Here is a 17,339-nt window from a genome sequence, read left to right as displayed (position 1 = left end):
CCATGGAGGGAGGTCCCGCAGTGGGAACTGAGCTGTGGGGTCCATGGAGGGAGGCCCCGCAGTGAAAACTGAGACAAGTTTAAGGAGTTGACCAGCAGCTGAACCCAGCGGCAGCTGCGGAGGAGCCTGGGGCTAGGGATGATGACTTCGGCAGCCACCTGGTGCAGGCGCTACTGGAGTAAAGCAGCATCAGAGGAGATGTGGAGAAGTTCAGTTTGATGGGTTTTTTTTTTGTTTTTTGAGACTGAGTCTCGCTCTGTCACCCAGGCTGGAGTGCAGTGGCGCAATCTTGGCTCACTGTAACCTTCGCCTCCCGGGTTCAGGTGATTCTCCTGCCTCAGCCTCCCAAGTAGCTGGGTTTACAGGTGCCCTTCACCACGTCTGGCTAATTTTGTATTTTTAGTAGAGACTGGGTTTTACCATGTTGGCCAGGCTGGTCTTGAACTCCTGACCTCAGGTGATCCACCCATCTCAGCCTCCCAAAGTGCTGGGATTCAGGTGTGAGCCACTGCGCCTGGCCAGTTTGCCGTTTTTTATAGTTTTGTATAAAGGCTAACTCAGCGTCTCTCCAGCAACCAGGCTCAATGTGTGTGCCTTTCGTAACCTGCAGTACTCACCAGCAGCCCATATTCCTGAGATGCACATGTAACGAGCGCACTTTGTGTGTTTTCTAGAACTACACGCAGTACATCCCTCTGTCCATATATGACCTGCAGACGTGGATGGGCAGCCCTTCGATCTTCGTCTACGACTGCTCCAATGCTGGCTTGATCGTCAAGTCCTTCAAGCAGTTCGCACTACAGCGGGAGCAGGAGCTGGAGGTGAGCGCTCTGGTGCTTGGAGAGCGGTGCTGGGTTTGGTTTTGTTTTCCCTGGGGGTGGGGTTTGGGTGGGGAGGTTGGGAGGTGTTGGACATCCTCTGAATGGAGCAGGGCTCAGAACGCCAAGGGCAGGATGGCATATTCAATGCTGTTGAGCTAGGGAGGCACTCAGCACACTTTATTTTTGAAACATAATCTTGTTCTGTTGCCCAGGCTGGAGTGCTGTGGTGCCGTCTCCAGTCACTGCAACGTCTGTCACCTGAGCCCAAGCAATCTTCCCTTCTCAGCCTCCTGAGTAGCTGAGACTACAGGTGCACGCCATGCCACCATGCCTAGCTAATTTTTGTAGTTTTGGTAGAGGTGGCGTTTCGCCATGTTTCTCAGGCTGGTCTCAAACTCCTGGGCTCAAGCAACACGTGTGCCTCAGCCTGCGAAGTTCTGGGATTACAGGCTTGAGCACTGAGCCCCGCCCAGTACAAACCTACAGACTTATTTTTACATCTCATTTTACTCAGTGTCATTTTTAATCCAAACATTAATCGATAACATTCATAGGGTCGATTTGTGCCCCAGCAGTCTCTGCCTCCAAGATAAATGTGAAAATAAAGCAGACACATTTATTTTAGGAGAAATGGACCCACAGCTTCAGTTCCACGGTCTTCAGTTCCACGGTCTTCAGTTCCACCAGTGCCTTTGTTACTGCCCCGGTTTCTTTTTCTGTTGTGTTAAAAAAAAAAAATCCCCGAAAACCACTAAGCTAAAATGATAGAAAACAAACAAAAACAGCTGCTATTGTAGCTCCCACTTCAACAAGCGGAAAGCCTGTGCACCGCTCTGATAATGAAGAGACATTTTGCTTGGTTGTTTTAATTAATATTTGATGTTTGAATTAAACAGTGAATTCTGAGGACAAATTGAAGAGGCAGTTTCAATTAAGAGGCCTCTGTCTTGTGGCCTGCACGAGAGTGTCAGAATGAAATATTCTGCAGCCTCAAGGGGGTCATGAGTTCTGACTGGTTGCAGTATAGGAAATTCTCAGTTTAGGAGCAAAAATGATCTTGAGTATGTTTCCTCAAGCCTTTTTGAGTATATTCAATTTTAATGTATTATGTTTTCACATTTCATCAGAGAAAAATGCTGAAACAATCAGAACAAAATTTGAAATTCTGTTTGGTAGATGTTCACATTAACATGTGTACAGTTGAATATTTTATAATTATTAATTCTTTATGTGGAACACCGCAAAAGAGTGACTGATAAGTATAATGTGGTTTATCCATGAAAAAGGATCCACATGCAACAAGTTTGTTCATTTTGTTTTCTATGATAAGGGAAAGAAAGATCAAGGTTTGTATCATCAGATTTTCCCCTTGCTTTTAGGCATTTCATCTTGGTTTACCCAGGGGATAGGTTATCTAATGAGCATTAAGAAACTCAAAGCATTGAGAGGTAATTTATTTTTCCTTGCATCAAGTAATAAATATCGCCAAAAAAAAGGTGATTTTTTACATTTATAATATGTAAATAAAAATGCCAAAGAATCCTGCCTGAGTTCTACACCAGATTTATGGGCTGGAGAGTGGTTAAGGGAAAGACCAATACATCAGCCTCAGTTAATTAAAACATGTTAAATAGAGACCCGCTCCCCTTTCAGCAGAAGACCAGCACCTCCAGCTCATGCATAATATCAAATGCTTGCATTCCAGCGCTTTGAGCATGTGCTCCGGCAGAGCTGTGTGTGCTCTCTGTGTGTTGCCAGGGATTAATCAGCCTAAGACACTGTTCATTTCATCAAGTGTAACAGAAAAGATTCCCATGCATCTTTTTTAGGAAAAAAAAAATGTTTAACTGACTCATTCCACATGAAAGAGATCAGATGAAAAATATGTTAACTGAGTTGGCAAATAGATGGCAAGGCAATGCGATACCGTATGTCTTTAATTAGCTCTGATTTTTATCTTCGTTCTTTTCTTCAATTACAATGTAGATCAGTCTTGTGTGTTTCTATTACACTTACTATTATTGGCTATTGTTCACTTGGTCTCTTATATAAACAGTGGAAATTAAAATGATAAAATTAGCTCCTAGCTAATAGCTTAATGTTCATTTTAGTAATTTCACTATCTGCTAGAGAAACAGCAATCCTGTGTAGCCTGTTAGGGTTTTTCTTTTAAAATATTCTTTGCCTCTTTACAGCTGGTCAAATTCTTTGTAAATTTACAATATCTTTTAATACTTTTTATTGTATAACATGTGAGCTGAAAGAAATTGACAGGTGAATGATTTGTTCCAGGGCTTAAAAAATAAACAATTGATTAAATATAATGCAAGAAAATGGTTGTTTGGACCAGAAAGCCTCCAAATAATAAACATTAACACAAATATGAGTGACATAAATTTTAAGAGATGATGATCAGCTTTCATATTCTTAGTGGCACAGTGCTTGTCCTGGGACCAGGAGGTTTATTTATTGTTTACTTCTCTCTCAGAGGAGTGCTGTAGGTAGAGTAGAAGACGACTTCATCAAAGCACAGATACAGTATTGCACACACTTCAAACCATCAGAGCCAGATGATGACATATCTGTCACTCAGTAATCCTTCTTATATTTTTCATTGTGTCATATTTCTTTGTAATTTAAAAATTAAGGATAATATTCAAGTCTCTCTGCTTTCAGTCTTCTTTTATAAATAAGTATATTTTACCAAATTAGTATATGCCATGGTTTGAAAAATCAAATAATACAGAAGGTTTATGATGAATAAAATAGTCCCTGGCCCCACGCTTTCTCTGCTAAGACTCTATGACCAAAGGCACCTCCTTCCCCTGTTTCCATTTCTAGTTCTTCTGGAGGGTGTGTCCTTCCCTGTAGATGACATGCTGAGACCACTGCTTCTTGATTTGTCGATTTTAGATTATCGGTAGGCTTTGTCTTAGGGTACAAACCAAGAACAGAGCTGCCATTAAGTTCTGTTTAAAGAAGGGAGAAACGATGTGGAAGCCTGTTAGCAAAGAAGTCGATTACGTGTAGGTTACATGCTGGTTTAAATTCCTATGTGTTATTTGTATTCAATAGTGAATTCTGAAGAGAAAATTCTAGATTGAAGAGGCTGCCGTCACTCACGACACCTTCTTGCTTTCCCTCTTATTCACTCTATTGGGTTTCTTTATACTTTGTAAACTTTGTGGTTTCAAGTAATATCCTTATGCTTTTCTTTCTAGTTTTATCAGTAATAGCTCATTTCTTCCATTTTCAAGGCTCTTAGCTTCCTTGTACTTTCTTCTGCCTTTTTTCTTTTACAGCTTCTGTTATCTGCACTTTCTGCGATTGTCTTTCGTTCTCTGACCACAATTAACACCTCTGTGCTTGAGTGGAGATTGATTCTATAGGAAGACAAGCATTAAACCTTGTACCTGATTATGGCCACATAAATATTGCTCGCTCAGTGGCTAGAGTACTGTGATTTCCATTTTTATAACTGTTTTTGTTTGTTTGCTTTTCCTGGACATTTCCTCTTTTCTTCTTGAATTACCTATCGTTACCACTTCCTCCACTGATAGATCCACAAGGAGAGCGGCAGAGCACAGAAGGCGCCCTCTCCCCTCACGTCTTCCAAGCTCTCCTGCCTCGCTCAGCCAATCGTGCCTGTGGCCTGCTCCCTGGCGTCAGCTGGCTCCCCTTTGTAATTCTCCGGGATCCGTCCCTGTGTCTAGATCCCACTTCTTGCCCTCTCTCGATTTTCTCCTTTGTTCTCCTAGAGGAAATCCTCAAGCACTACCCTAAGAAAGGATGTTTGGCAGTCTGAGACCATCAGTATTTGAAGCAGTGGAAGTAATGAAAAATCTCATTACTGGGTTTTAAACAAATAGCAGTTTGTCTTTTTCACTAATAAGGTCTCTGAGGCAAATGATGACTTTTCAGCAGTGCCACTGGGGACCAGGCATCCTTAGCCGGCTGGCTTTATCCTCATGTTTACAATATGTCCACCACATCTGCAGGTGTTTCATCTGCTTGGGAGGCAGGAGGAAATGGGGAAGGGGCAGTGCTGGCCACAGCTGTCTCTTTATAAGGAAGAACAGCCCGCGCTCTGTATCTGTGGCTTCCACATCCTTGGAGTCAACTAACTGTGGCTCCAAGACATTCGGGAAAAAAAATTGCACTGTACTGAACATGTACGCTTCTTCTCACCATTGTTCCCTAAACAATATAGTATGACAACTATGTTTACAACATTCACATGGTAGTAGATGTTATAAGTAGAGATGATTTGAAGTACACCAAAGTCTGTGTGTGGGTTATATGCGAGCACCACACCATTTTATATCTGTGCATTGGCAGATTTTGGCATCCATGGGGTCTAGGAACCAATGCCCTGTGGATATTGAGGGATGACTGCAACAAGCAGACTTCGCTTTGGACCGAGTTGGCCAGAGCCAGGTCACGTAGCACCCCAGGTGTGGTTGAGGGGTGACTAAAGGGAGTGGACTGGGGGGTGGCTGTGAGATGATCCAATGAGGACCATCAGCCACATTACCTGGGTAATGTCATCATTCTAACAACATCCATTATTGATAGTGTAGATATGGAATTTTAGGCAATTTTCACTCTTCCAGTGGTAGCCCTGTTACTCCTTGCAGTGGATGAGTAGATGTTCTTGATAAGTCTGCCACCTCCATCCAGATAAATGCCATAAGAGGAATATTTATAGTTATCGTACACAGTATACGTGTTGACTGAGTTGGAGAGAGAGAAAAAAAGAGAATTGAAATGTTTTTTACAACTGAAAATCTTGGATACTAAATCCTTAGCCTGTAAACTAGAAAGGAAGGTGAAGTCTTAAAGAAACAGATGCTCTTGGAAACGGAGCCCATGAAGTCTTGTCCGTCAGTTTCTTCTAGAGGATATTTCTCAAGGGCAGTCACAGCTCACCGTCACTGAAGACGGCAGTCAAGCCCGGAGTCAAATCTAGGCGAGTTTCTCTCCTTTTTATTGGGAGGCCAGTAGCGAGTTGGGCAGGCGGTAAAGATAATAATGCCTTTCTTCTGCTGGGACAGCGCGGGCTCCACTGCCCCAGTAAGTCTTGTTCTGCACGTAGCCATCTGCGTTTGGTTTAGGGCTGGAGCATAGGCAAGTTTTTGGTGGGAGCCATGGAAATAGCCTGAGAATGACTTCCTGGAGAGCAGGTTGCTGTGTGTCAGAAGAGTCTTGTATGAAAGTTCAGCCCTGGCTGGTGCGGTGGCTCACGCCTGTAATCCCAGCACTTTGGAAGGCCGAGGTGGGCAGATGGCTTGAGTTCAGGAGTTCAAGACCAGCCTGGGCAGCATAGCGAAACCCCATCTCTACAAAAAATACAAAAGTTAGCCAGCTGTAGTGGCATGCACGTGTCATCCCAGCTACTCTGGAGACCAAGGTGGAAGGGTCGCTTGAGCTCAGAGCTGGAGGCTGCAGTGAGCCGTGATTGTGCCACTGCACTTCAGCCTAGGCAATAGAGTGAGACCCCATCTCTTAAAAAAAAAAAAAAAGTTCAGCCCATGGATCATGGGCACAATTCACTTCTCCACTATTCCCCCGCACTCTGCAAGGCTTTTCTCAGGATGCTTCCGAGTAACTCGTGTTTGTGTGGTGTCTCTAAACACAATTGTGTGGTCCAGTCCTGCCACCTGTAGCAGTACACTCCCAAAGCACAGAAACCTGTCCGACGGTCACTCACTGCCACAGCGAGAAACTTGCTTGGGTCCACAGCATTCCCAAGGCTGCAGTGACTTAACCACCCCCCGCCCCTACCAATGTGAAAACCTATACTTAAACTGATAGGTGATACATTGGCCTCCTGCATTGATCCCCGTAGCTAAATTTTATGTCAAATAAATATTGTAATTCTGCCAAAAATGACTAACATCTAGAATCTTCAAGTTTCCTCAAAAACATTAAATGCACATCTCACAGATCTAAAGTACTCATGTTCTGAAATCTTCTTCATTTCTTTGCTACTTTTGTAGACAGGCACACTGCATGGCTGGCATGGAATTCTGCAGCAAAAGGCAGTTCTCCTGCTGAAGGTTGTGGTTGTAGTGATTGCTGAATACCATCAGTTAGTTCTTTGGGCACCTCTCAACAGGTGTGTTTCTTAATCACTGTTTCCTAAATTGGAATTTGCGTGTGTGAGTTTGCAAATCTTCTCCATGGACTCGCTGTCGTCATGGCATTTGTGATTCAGAGGAGGGATCTGTGGTGCCGATTCCACAGGAGCTCAGGCTTGCCTGTATTTCTCTTTCAAGCAATGATTTTCATAAGTGCTTTCCCCTGTAATCTCATAGTTTTGTCATTTGTAGGCAGTAGGGACATGAGCTGACATGTGTTAGGTCACAACTTTATTAATTTTCAAGTGATACTAATTTTTAGGTTTGAAAAGATGCTTTCCCCTTTTCTAAGTTGTCTCTGTTTCCTCCAGCATAATTTTTTTTCCCTTGGTTAATTTAGATTATTCTCTCTCATACTGGAGGTATGTGGTGATTTTATTGTTTGTCATATTTAAGAATGAAGAGAAGCTGCCCATCACTGCGTGTCTGTGACAGGAGGCGTTGGCCAGAGGGCCTTGCTCGATGGGAAGTAGGGGGCGCTGGCTGCTGCGCTGGGGACTCACGGATGCCCCCATGCCGAGGTCTTTATTTCTCTGGGCTCTAAATGACTACACCAGCTGCCTTTAATTTTCCCCAGATATGTCAGTAACTCTCTTTAGAGGAAAAAAACCCACCACCAGCCTGAGTGCTTTCCGGCAGGGGGGCGGTGGTGGAGGATCATTGCAGAACACCTGGCTTCAGGCACACAGGTGAGACGCCGGCTGTCCTGATGGCAGGTCTTCAGGTAATCTGTGCCTTCCAGCCCGCACCACTCCAGGCTTGGGCATGGGGGCTGCCTTCCCACTTCCCTTCTCTGCATGTGCTCTGGACACTTTCAGTTCCTCTTTTTAACAAAAGTTGGCCAAAGTCATTTTTGCGTACCTTATACTTTATTTATAGTAAGCTGTAAGAACCCATACTTGTGAAGGTTTTCAAAACATTAGAATATCTGCTCCCTGGTGTTAAGAAATGTGTAATATAGTTGAAGCACATATATTCATTCTTTCTCTCTCTTTTTCTCCCCCGCCCCCACACACTCACTCCACCACCACCACAATGACCGAGGAGAACTGCATTTTTCATTTAGCAGAAATGCTGCCATTTCCACTGTCTATAGCAGAAGGGGAGTTCATCCAAAACATACGGTAGAAACCCCTTTAATCGGAATCCACAGAACGGCCATCCCCAAAGCCCCGCTGGGGAGAATGAAGCCACTGTGAGAGGTTAAGAGGGTGGGGGGGCAGGGCTGGCCCTTGGAGTGGGCTGGCGAGCCGACTTGCCAACCAGAAAGGAAATAGGTCACGGGAGAAATGGGGGGAAACACAGGCCCATGGATGAGGTCCACGCCTGCCAGTGGGTGCTGGGAGGGCAGCCCCGGGGGGAGCAGGCAGCAGGAGATGCCGAGCCCGGCCCCATGTACCTGGCAGGCCTCAGCCTGTGGACACCCTCGCCTTTGGTTTGTGTGACATTTCACAGTTGGTGGGACATTTGTGCCGTTTCATCCATCTTTAGTCTGCGCAGCTGAGCTGAATGTGGCCGCCAAAGCTTTTGCTGCTTCTCTGTGCCCATGCACCATCCCTTTCTGTGGTTTGCATGGGGAGATAAAGGTCTTTTTTGTTGGCACCTTTCGTAACTCCGAGTCCTAGAATTTGGAGGCTTCAGTAAAAAGAAAAGTGATTTCTCTGCATAAAAAATTTAAGAACCCTTACCGCTGATGACCTTAAATGAATTTCACAGACACAGCGAACTGTGTCATTAGCAGAGGCAGCTTCCAGGGTGCAACTGAAGTTCCCCTTTCTTCACAAATGCTTCCGCCAGCCTGAAATCTTCCTTGGCTGACCGCATACGGCAATCTCCTACACAGCGGCCTTGACAATCATGTGTTGTCTTGTAGCCTCTCTTCTACTGTCATAAGCTTACTTTACATTTGTTATGTAAACCTGTCAAGAATGCCTCACGTTAAATTGATGCTCAGGAAGGATCTATAGATTTGGCTTGATAAATACATATTTGAATAAACTACCTTTAGTTGTCTTCTTTAGATGTATCCATGATGCATTAAATATATTTGATCTTCAATTGATTTGTATGAAATGTGAGAAGAAACAAAGAAAACTTGATTAGCCATAATTCATGAAAACGATACACTGTTTGCAGTTGTCATAAAACTGGGAGCTTTCCCAAAATTCTTAGAGTTTAACCTTTTTTTTTTGTTTCTAATTTCATCTATTTTAAAGTATTGTCTGAAATTGCTTGATATTCTGGACCACAGATGATGGCCAGCACCATGGGATGCAGACTGGGGCACTGTGATCCCAGCAGGACCCATCTGCCTGGCCCTGCTTGCTGTCGCGGGAACACCTCTGCCGCCACCACGGAGGCCGAGGGGCTCGCCCTGCCCCCGAAGCGAAGGCCAAGGGGCTCACCCTGCCCCGACGCGGAGGCAGATGTCTTTCACAAAGGATCCTGGTAGCACAGGGCAGTGGAGTTTCTGGCTGAAGGTAGAGCCTCATGAGAGGAGAGGGGCAAGTGGGAAGTAAGTGCTTTCACTGAACACTGAGGTCAGAAACACGGAAGAGGTGTTCATTCTCACCCATCCTCTCCAGCATCACACGATAAGTCCGTCTGCGCAGAAGGCAAGGGCAGGAAACAGGCGTAGAGATCAGAAAAGAAGTTAGGCCATCTTTTCTTGAAGATGAAGTGATCACCTGTGTTGAAATGTCAGCTGTTAAGTATCACAGTGGGATTTACAGAATACTCCGTCCAGCAGCAGCCAATACACACGCTTTTCCAGTGTCCATGGAACATTCATCAAGGTCAGTCATATCCTGGGTCATAAAATAAACCTCAACAAGTTTTAAACAACACAGCGTGTGTTCTTTAACCACAAGAGAATCAGCTACACGTCAATAAACACGAGAAAAAACTGTGAAAAAAATTAAACAACGTATTTCTAAATAATGGGTCAGAAGCCTCAAGGGAAATTAAAAAAAAATACATAGAGTTAGATGAAAATGAATATACAACACATCTGTATTTATAGGATGCAGATAAATCAGTATTGAAAGAGAAATTTATAGCACTAAAATCTTATGTTAGAAAAGAGGAAAGATGACAAATTATTGATATAAATTCCTACTTCAAGAAATTGGAAGAGTAAAATAAACTGAAAGCAGTCAGAAGAAAGGAAATAATAACAGAAATCATTAAAATTGAAAACAGAAAAACAATGGAGAAATATTAAAAGCTGATTCTCAGAAAAAAAATCAATAAAATGGATACATTCCTAGCAATACTAACAAAATAGAAAAATCAAGAGGGAGATGGAAAAACCTCTACAGATCCTGCAGCCATTTAAATAATAATGAACAACTTTACACTCTTAAATTTAGCAACTGAGAGGAAATGGACCAATTCCTCGAAAACCCCCAGCTACCAAAATCCAACCAATTGAATATTCTGAGTATTATCTGTTCAGCAATAGATAATCTGAATAGTCATGTCATTTAAAATTGTCTGAAACATAAATCTGCAGGCATACATGGTTTCACTGGAGACTATTGCCAAATATTTAAAAAGAAGAAGCAGAACACCAGTTTTGCACAAGCTCTTCCAGAAGATAGAAGGGTTGGGAACACATTTCAACTCATTTTATGAGGCCATTATTATCCTAATGCCAAAACCAGACACACCGTTCAAAAAAAAAAATAAAAAACAGCAAACCAATATCTGTCACAAACTTAGATGCCAAAATCCTCAAAACAATAATAGCAAATCAGTTCTAGCAATTTATAAAAGGAATTATACGCTGTGACTTAGTGAGTTTTTTTACGGGTGTAGAAGTCTAGTTCAATGTTTAAAAATTAATTAATGTACTTCATACCAACAGACTAAAGATGAAAAATCATATGATCTTACCAATTGATGCAGAAAACTCTTTCATGCGAGAGAAAACAAACAAACAAAAAACTTTCAGTGAACTAAGAATAGAGAAGAACTTCAATTTGATTTTTTTAAAAATCTGTAAAAACTTAACAGCCGTCCTTTTACTTACTGGTAAAAGACTGAATGTTTCCCCCTTAAGATTGGAAGCAAGGCAAGGATATCCATTCTTATCACTGTTATTCAACAGAAGTACTGGAAGTTCTAGCCAGTGCAATAAGACAAGAAAAAGACATCATTGGTTATCAGGGAAACGCAAATCAAAACTACAGTGAGGTGCTACCTCACACCACTAGGGTGGCAGCAATAAAACAGATGGGTAATAACAAGTGTTGACGAGGATGTGGAGAGATTGGAATCCTTGCACACTGCTGGTGGGAATGTAAAATGGTACGGCTGCTTCAGAAGATAGTCTGGCAAGGTTCTCAAGATGTGAAACTGAGGGTCTCCCCGTGACCCAGCAGGAGAGTGGCATGCACTCTAGAATAGCGCTTGGCCCACACTGGGCACTCAGCTGACCCCTGCTGGCTTGGCTAATGAGCAGAGTAAAAACACTCCTCCCTGGCAGTGTGGGGGCCTTCCGAGTGGAGGGTGGTGCTGGTGTGGGGGCCCTCCAGGTGGAGGGCAGTGCAGGAGGCCATGGCAGGCAGTGGCAGTGCTTGGACTAAGGTGGTAGATGTTGGCAAGGCAATTGTTTGCATCTGGGGTTCGTTGTGAAGGAAGAGTGATTCGCTCTGGATTAGATGGAGGACGTAAGCAAAAGGAGTTAAAGGCAACACCAGTGTTTTGGCCTGGGTGGAATGGAGCAGCTGTCTCCCGAGCCAGGAGGACCATGAGGCTGGAGGCTGGAGGCTGGATGGAGGTCTTGGGGTGCAGGACACAAGAGCTCTGCTCAGGCAATGTGGGGTGTGGGGTCCCATCAGAGAGATGTTTGTTCAGCATCTCCTGTAAATTAGGAAGGGTGACAGGGCATACAGCAGCACACAAGTGGACAAACCCTGGCTCTACTTTCCTGAGAATGCATCAGAAGGTGGTCGGTGTCATCCTAGAACAGACAATGGCTGAAGCCACAGGATGGTGACGAGCCCCCATGTGGTTCGTGTGGCTGGAGAGGAGAGGCCAGTCGAGGCCTGCGTTCGGTGGTGTGTGTAGAGTCTGGGAAAAGGAGAGGCACTGACAGACCAGACCAGAGAAGTAGCCGAGCAGTTGGAGGGTAACCAGGCACTCGTGGCATCAGGAAGTCAGGAAAAGCCTCAGGAAAGCCTTCTAGAAGTAGGGACAGTTAGCTGATTGCTGTGCTGTTGAGCGGCTCACACGAGGAGGACTGAGGATGGACTGTTGTATTTGTGCACACGGGGCCATTGCTGGATTTAACAAAAGCAGTGTCAACGCAGGGTGGTGGGCTCTCATGTGATTCTAAACTGTTCAAGAGAGGGTGGGCAATGCCATGTGGAAGCTCCTGAGGGAGGTTTGTTTTCTTCACATGGACGTTATGAGAGCATGTGTTTGTGCTAATGGGAGTAACCTGGCAGAGAGGGAAAAGCTGATGTGTGGGAGGGAGAGAGAGCTCCTGAGGGCAGCCCTTAAGTAGGTGTGAAGGGAACAGGATCCATTACACAAGGGGAGGAGCTGGCTGGAGGCGGAGCATCGACGGTGGTCATTCCAGAAGGGGATGGCAGCACATGCGTGCAGAGGCCAGGTTTGGAGGAAGGATGCAGACGCACAGCACAATCAAGTTTAGGAGGAGCAGGTACACACACACACACGTATATAAGCACATGCACATACAGACATGTACACATAAACATGCACATAGACAACACATGCACACATGTACACGTATACTCACCTACATTTACATACATATATGCACACACATAGACATATATGCATATAGACATGCATAGATGCCACACACGTATACACTCACATATACATACATGTCCACACATATACACACATGCACATACACACAGTCATATAGACAGAGACACACGTAGACACCATAGACACACCCACACACATACACATGCATGTGTGCTCACACACATGCACATATAGACACGCACATGTATACATGTGCATACACACATGCACACGCCTATATACACATATATACATGCCCACCTATACATACATAAACATACACACGTGCACACAGAAACATGGACATATACACACATGCACACATACACACAGGCACATGCTCATACATGCACATCTACACACTCACCTATACACACACACACACACACACAGCTTTTGGTGCCATGCCGCAGCACATTCCTAGTGCTTCACGTACGTTCCTTTCTAATTGGTGTTTGTTTTAGAAGGTGGAGTGAGTACATGTGTCTGGATCCGGCCTTATTAGATTGTCTTTGCGCACTGGGAATAACACCCACTTTATGCTCAGCTCTTACTAGTGTCTCCAGCTTTCCCTCTCCTCCTTGTTAACAGAATTGGAACCCTTCCTGTCTTCCCGTCTCTCTCCTGAAATTAGCCAAGGCTCTCTCTCTTATGACTCAGTTCATTAGAGAAGTAAGCAGAAACACAGCAGCTGATGATGAACAAAATGTTTCCGGGGGTGAAGGCACCCATCTGGCAGGGGGCAGGGCGCTCTTGCAGGTTCCGCCATGCAGAGAAGAAGCCACAAGGACCGAGGGAGGCCTGAAGGAGATGTCTAACTTGAGCCGTAGAAAGTAAGAAGTTGCCAGCATAAAGACAGGTAGGAAAGGCATGTCAGTGACAGAGGCAGGAGAACACGTGATCCACTTGTGTAGGGAGCTCCAGCAACGCGTTCGGAGTGCTGGGCATTGCGAGGTCTCAAAGAGGTCATCAGTTCTTGGGAAAGGTGCCTGCGTGGGCTAGAAATCATGGAACAAATCATAAAGCCAAGTAGTACTTTAAACCCAGATGCTACTTTAATTAACTCACTTTGTTACTTTGCCCTCGGCAGCAAGGGTTGAGGGCACAGCCCTGGCTACTAGCACTGTCCTGGCTACGAGCACAGCCCTGGCTACTAGCACTGTCCTGGCTACTAGCACTCTCCTGGTTACTAGCACAGCCCTGGTTACTAGCACTGTCCTGGCTACTAGCACAGCCCTGGTTACTAGCAGAGCCCTGGCTACTAGCACAGCCCTGGTTACTAGCACTGTCCTGGCTACTAGCACAGCCCTGATTACTAGCAGAGCCCTGGTTACTAGCACAGCCCTGGTTACTAGCACTGTCCTGGTTACTAGCACAGCCCTGGCTACTGGCACAGCCCTGGCTACTAGCACTGTCCTGGCTACTAGCACTCTTCTGGTTACTAGCAGAGCCCTGGCTACTAGCACTGTCCTGGCTACTAGCACAGCCCTGGTTACTAGCAGAGCCCTGGCTACTAGCACAGCCTTGGTTACTAGCACAGTCCTGGTTACTAGCACAGTCCTGGTTACTAGCACAGTCCTGGTTACTAGCAGAGCCCTGGCTACTAGCACTGTCCTGGTTATGAGCACAGTCCTGGCTACTAGCACAGCCCTGGCTACTAGTACAGCCCTGGCTACTAGCACTGTCCTGGTTACGAGCACCGTCCTGGTTACTGGCACAGCCCTGGTTACTAGTACAGCCCTGGCTACTAGCACTGTCCTGGCTACTAGCACAGCCCTGGCTACTAGCACTGTCCTGGCTACTAGCACAGCCCTGGCTACTAGTACAGCCCTGGCTACTAGCACAGTCCTGGTTACTAGCACAGCCCTGGCTACTAGCAGAGCCCTGGCTACTAGCACTGTCCTGGTTACTAGCACAGCCCTGGCTACTAGCACTGTCCTGGTTACTAGCACAGCCCTGGTTACTAGCACAGCCCTGGCTACTAGCAGAGCCCTGGGTACTAGCACAGCCCTGGTTACTAGCAGAGCCCTGGCTTCTAGCAGAGCCCTGGTTACTAGCACAGCCCTGGCTACTAGCACAGCCCTGGTTACTAGCACAGCCTTGGTTACTAGCACAGTCCTGGCTACTAGACACCTCTGCTAGAGACTGCCCAAAGAATATGCCATGAGTTAGCTCTTTCTCCCCCTCCTGCCACTGGTCAGCTAAGTCTTCCCCCTAAAAATCACTTTTTGATATAGAGGGTGAAGAATTTCCAGTATCTCCGTTAGTTGACTGTGAGAGAAATTTGTGTAATTTCTAATTGACCATCTTCACAGAGTTGTAGAATGATCACAGAGCATTTAGAAGCTGTGGGTTGTTAATAGCTAAATGGCTTTGAAATAATGAATGCTTCATTTGGGGGAACTCGGGGTAACTGTGACAAACCGTTGTTATGAAGGGGCTTTAGCTAGCCTTGGAAGGGCATGCTGGAGGCTTCTCCACGTCCTTGGAAGTCTCCATCCACCAGAAGGAGCTCCTTCTGCTCTCTCAGCCTGGATGTGATAGTTGCCAGCAATAGGCGCAACTTTTTTTTTAAATTAAAATCTAATATTTGATATACATAATTCTATCAACAATATATTAAAAATATGATTTCTGCTTTGCATCTGCTCTTTTTGGTACACTGTGTGTCACATGATAGATGCCACATTAATATCTTTGACTATTAATAGAGTTGGATAAGTAATACACTGACTCCTTTAGCAGCCTCAGCCTTTCTTTGAACTTTGCAAACATGGCCATTGTAATTAGGTGTTGTTGAATTGAGAATAAAAGTTACTTTAAGGCAGAACTAAAAGTGTTATCGAGGAGATGCTATTTTCAGAAATTACTTGGTAAAGACTCCTCTGGAGTTGTTAGTACCATATCTCATTATAAAGATGCCTCTTATATGTATTTGAGAAGGGAAAGAAGGAGCCCAGTGCTGACGTTTTATTTAGAAAATGTGAGGCCGGGTGCGGTGGCTCACGCCTGTAATCCCAACACTTTGGGAGGCCAAGGCGGGTGGATCACCTGAGGTTGGGAGTTTGAGACCAGCCTGGCCAACATTGGTGAAACCCAGTCTCTACTAAAAATATAAAATTATCCGGACGTGGTGGCGCATACCTGTAATCCCAGCTACTTGAGAGGCTGAGGCGGGAGAATTGCTTGAATCCAGGAGGTGGAGGTTGCAGTGAGCTGCGATGGTGCCATTGCCCTCCAGCCTGGGTGACAAGAGCAAACCTCCATCTCAAAAAAAAAAAAAAAAGTGCAGTGCAGGTGATCCCCACCGCCCCCACAGCAGTGCTTTCTGCGGGTGATCCCCACCGCCCCCACAGCGGTGCTTTCTGCGGGTGATCCCCACCGCCCCCACAGCGGTGCTTTCTGCAGGGAGCGGACGGCAGGCCTGGGGTGTGCTGCCCGCTTACCTCATGAACTGTGCGTGCACTGACTCCACATTACCCACACGTGGGAACAATGCAGCAGATGTCTTTTTTGGATCCGGTTGCTGTGTATCGCATCGCAAGACTTTTCTGGATCCTTCCCAAATCCTCCAGAAGACTCTGGAGAGCATTGAAAGATGAGAATCTGTCTTGTGTTTGAGTCCCTAGGCTCCCCAGGAGAAACCCTTTTGGGTACACGTTCACCTTGGGCTTGCTGTTCGGGAAAACCATGGCTCCGGGCTGGAATTGGTCACTTTTAGGCCTGGGCACTGTTCACAAGCTTGGCCAATCACAAGTACTCAGCCTTACAAGCAGGCCTGTTTCTGAAAGATAGTTTCAATTACGGGGTCAATATCTTAGGTAAATGCAAAACCAAAACAGTGTATAGGAAATAACTCATCTGTTGAAATAGTTTTTTTTTTTTCCTTGGGTTAGCAGTCCTGAAGAACGTTCATTGGCAGAACCCTTTGGCTTGAATGTCAGGATGTTTTTTAAAAATGCTATTGGTTCTGGGTGGGTGCGGTGGGTCAGGCCTGTAACCCCAGAACTTTGGGAGGCCGAGACAGGCAGCTCACTTGAGGTCAGGAATTCGAGACCAGCCTGGCCAACACAGTGAAACCCTGTCTCTACTAAAATACAAAAATTCGCTGGGTGTGGTGGCACTCGCCTGTGATCCCAGCTACTCAGGAGGCTGAGGGAGGTGAATCGCTTGAACCTGGAGGTGGAGGTTGCAGTGAGCCAAGATTGCGCCACTGCACGCCAGCCTAGGCGACAAAGCAAGACTCCCTCTCAAAAACAAAAACAAAACAAAACAAAACAAAACCTGTTGGTTCTAATACCGCTAAAGCAAAGAGCTCTCCTGTGTACTCGTCCATGCACCCAGTAGTGTGGTGGGAAAGAAGGAATTCAGCATGCTTCCTCCTGGGCCTGGCAGACAGGTACCAGGTGAGTGGAGCACTGTCATTGCCTGTCACTTGCTGTTGGAACCTCTGCAGCCAGAGGGCATGTCTTCTTGTCTATACATCAACGTACTTTGGGGGGGCTTAAATAGGTGGGGTTTCTGTCAATGATCACACTGAATCGGGAAATGAAGTTTCTAGTAGGCATATTTGGTATAAAGCTCTTTCTAC

At 45.4% G+C, this 17,339-nt stretch overlaps 1 protein-coding gene across 6 annotated transcripts in view; it reads left to right on the top strand.

Annotated features, from left to right (window-relative positions):
• The window catches only part of RPTOR (regulatory associated protein of MTOR complex 1), a 422,339-nt gene that overhangs the window by 186,747 nt on the left and 218,253 nt on the right, over positions 1–17,339 (top strand). For 5 of the 6 annotated variants that reach the window (XM_055389503.2, XM_063705761.1, XM_055389504.2 and 2 more), the window contains one exon: positions 675–821. In XM_055389503.2, the coding sequence (XP_055245478.1) occupies positions 675–821 (147 nt within the window). Of the gene's footprint in view, positions 1–674; positions 822–13,480; positions 13,608–17,339 lie in introns of those variants that run through there. The other variant, XM_063705762.1, reaches the window with a different exon arrangement.

Source organism: Gorilla gorilla, chromosome 4 (genome assembly GCF_029281585.2).
Source record: "Gorilla gorilla gorilla isolate KB3781 chromosome 4, NHGRI_mGorGor1-v2.1_pri, whole genome shotgun sequence".
In the NCBI taxonomy this organism is placed as follows: domain Eukaryota; kingdom Metazoa; phylum Chordata; class Mammalia; order Primates; family Hominidae; genus Gorilla; species Gorilla gorilla.
Note: the sequence above shows the minus strand (reverse complement) of the source record. Positions and strands in the feature narration are given on the sequence as shown.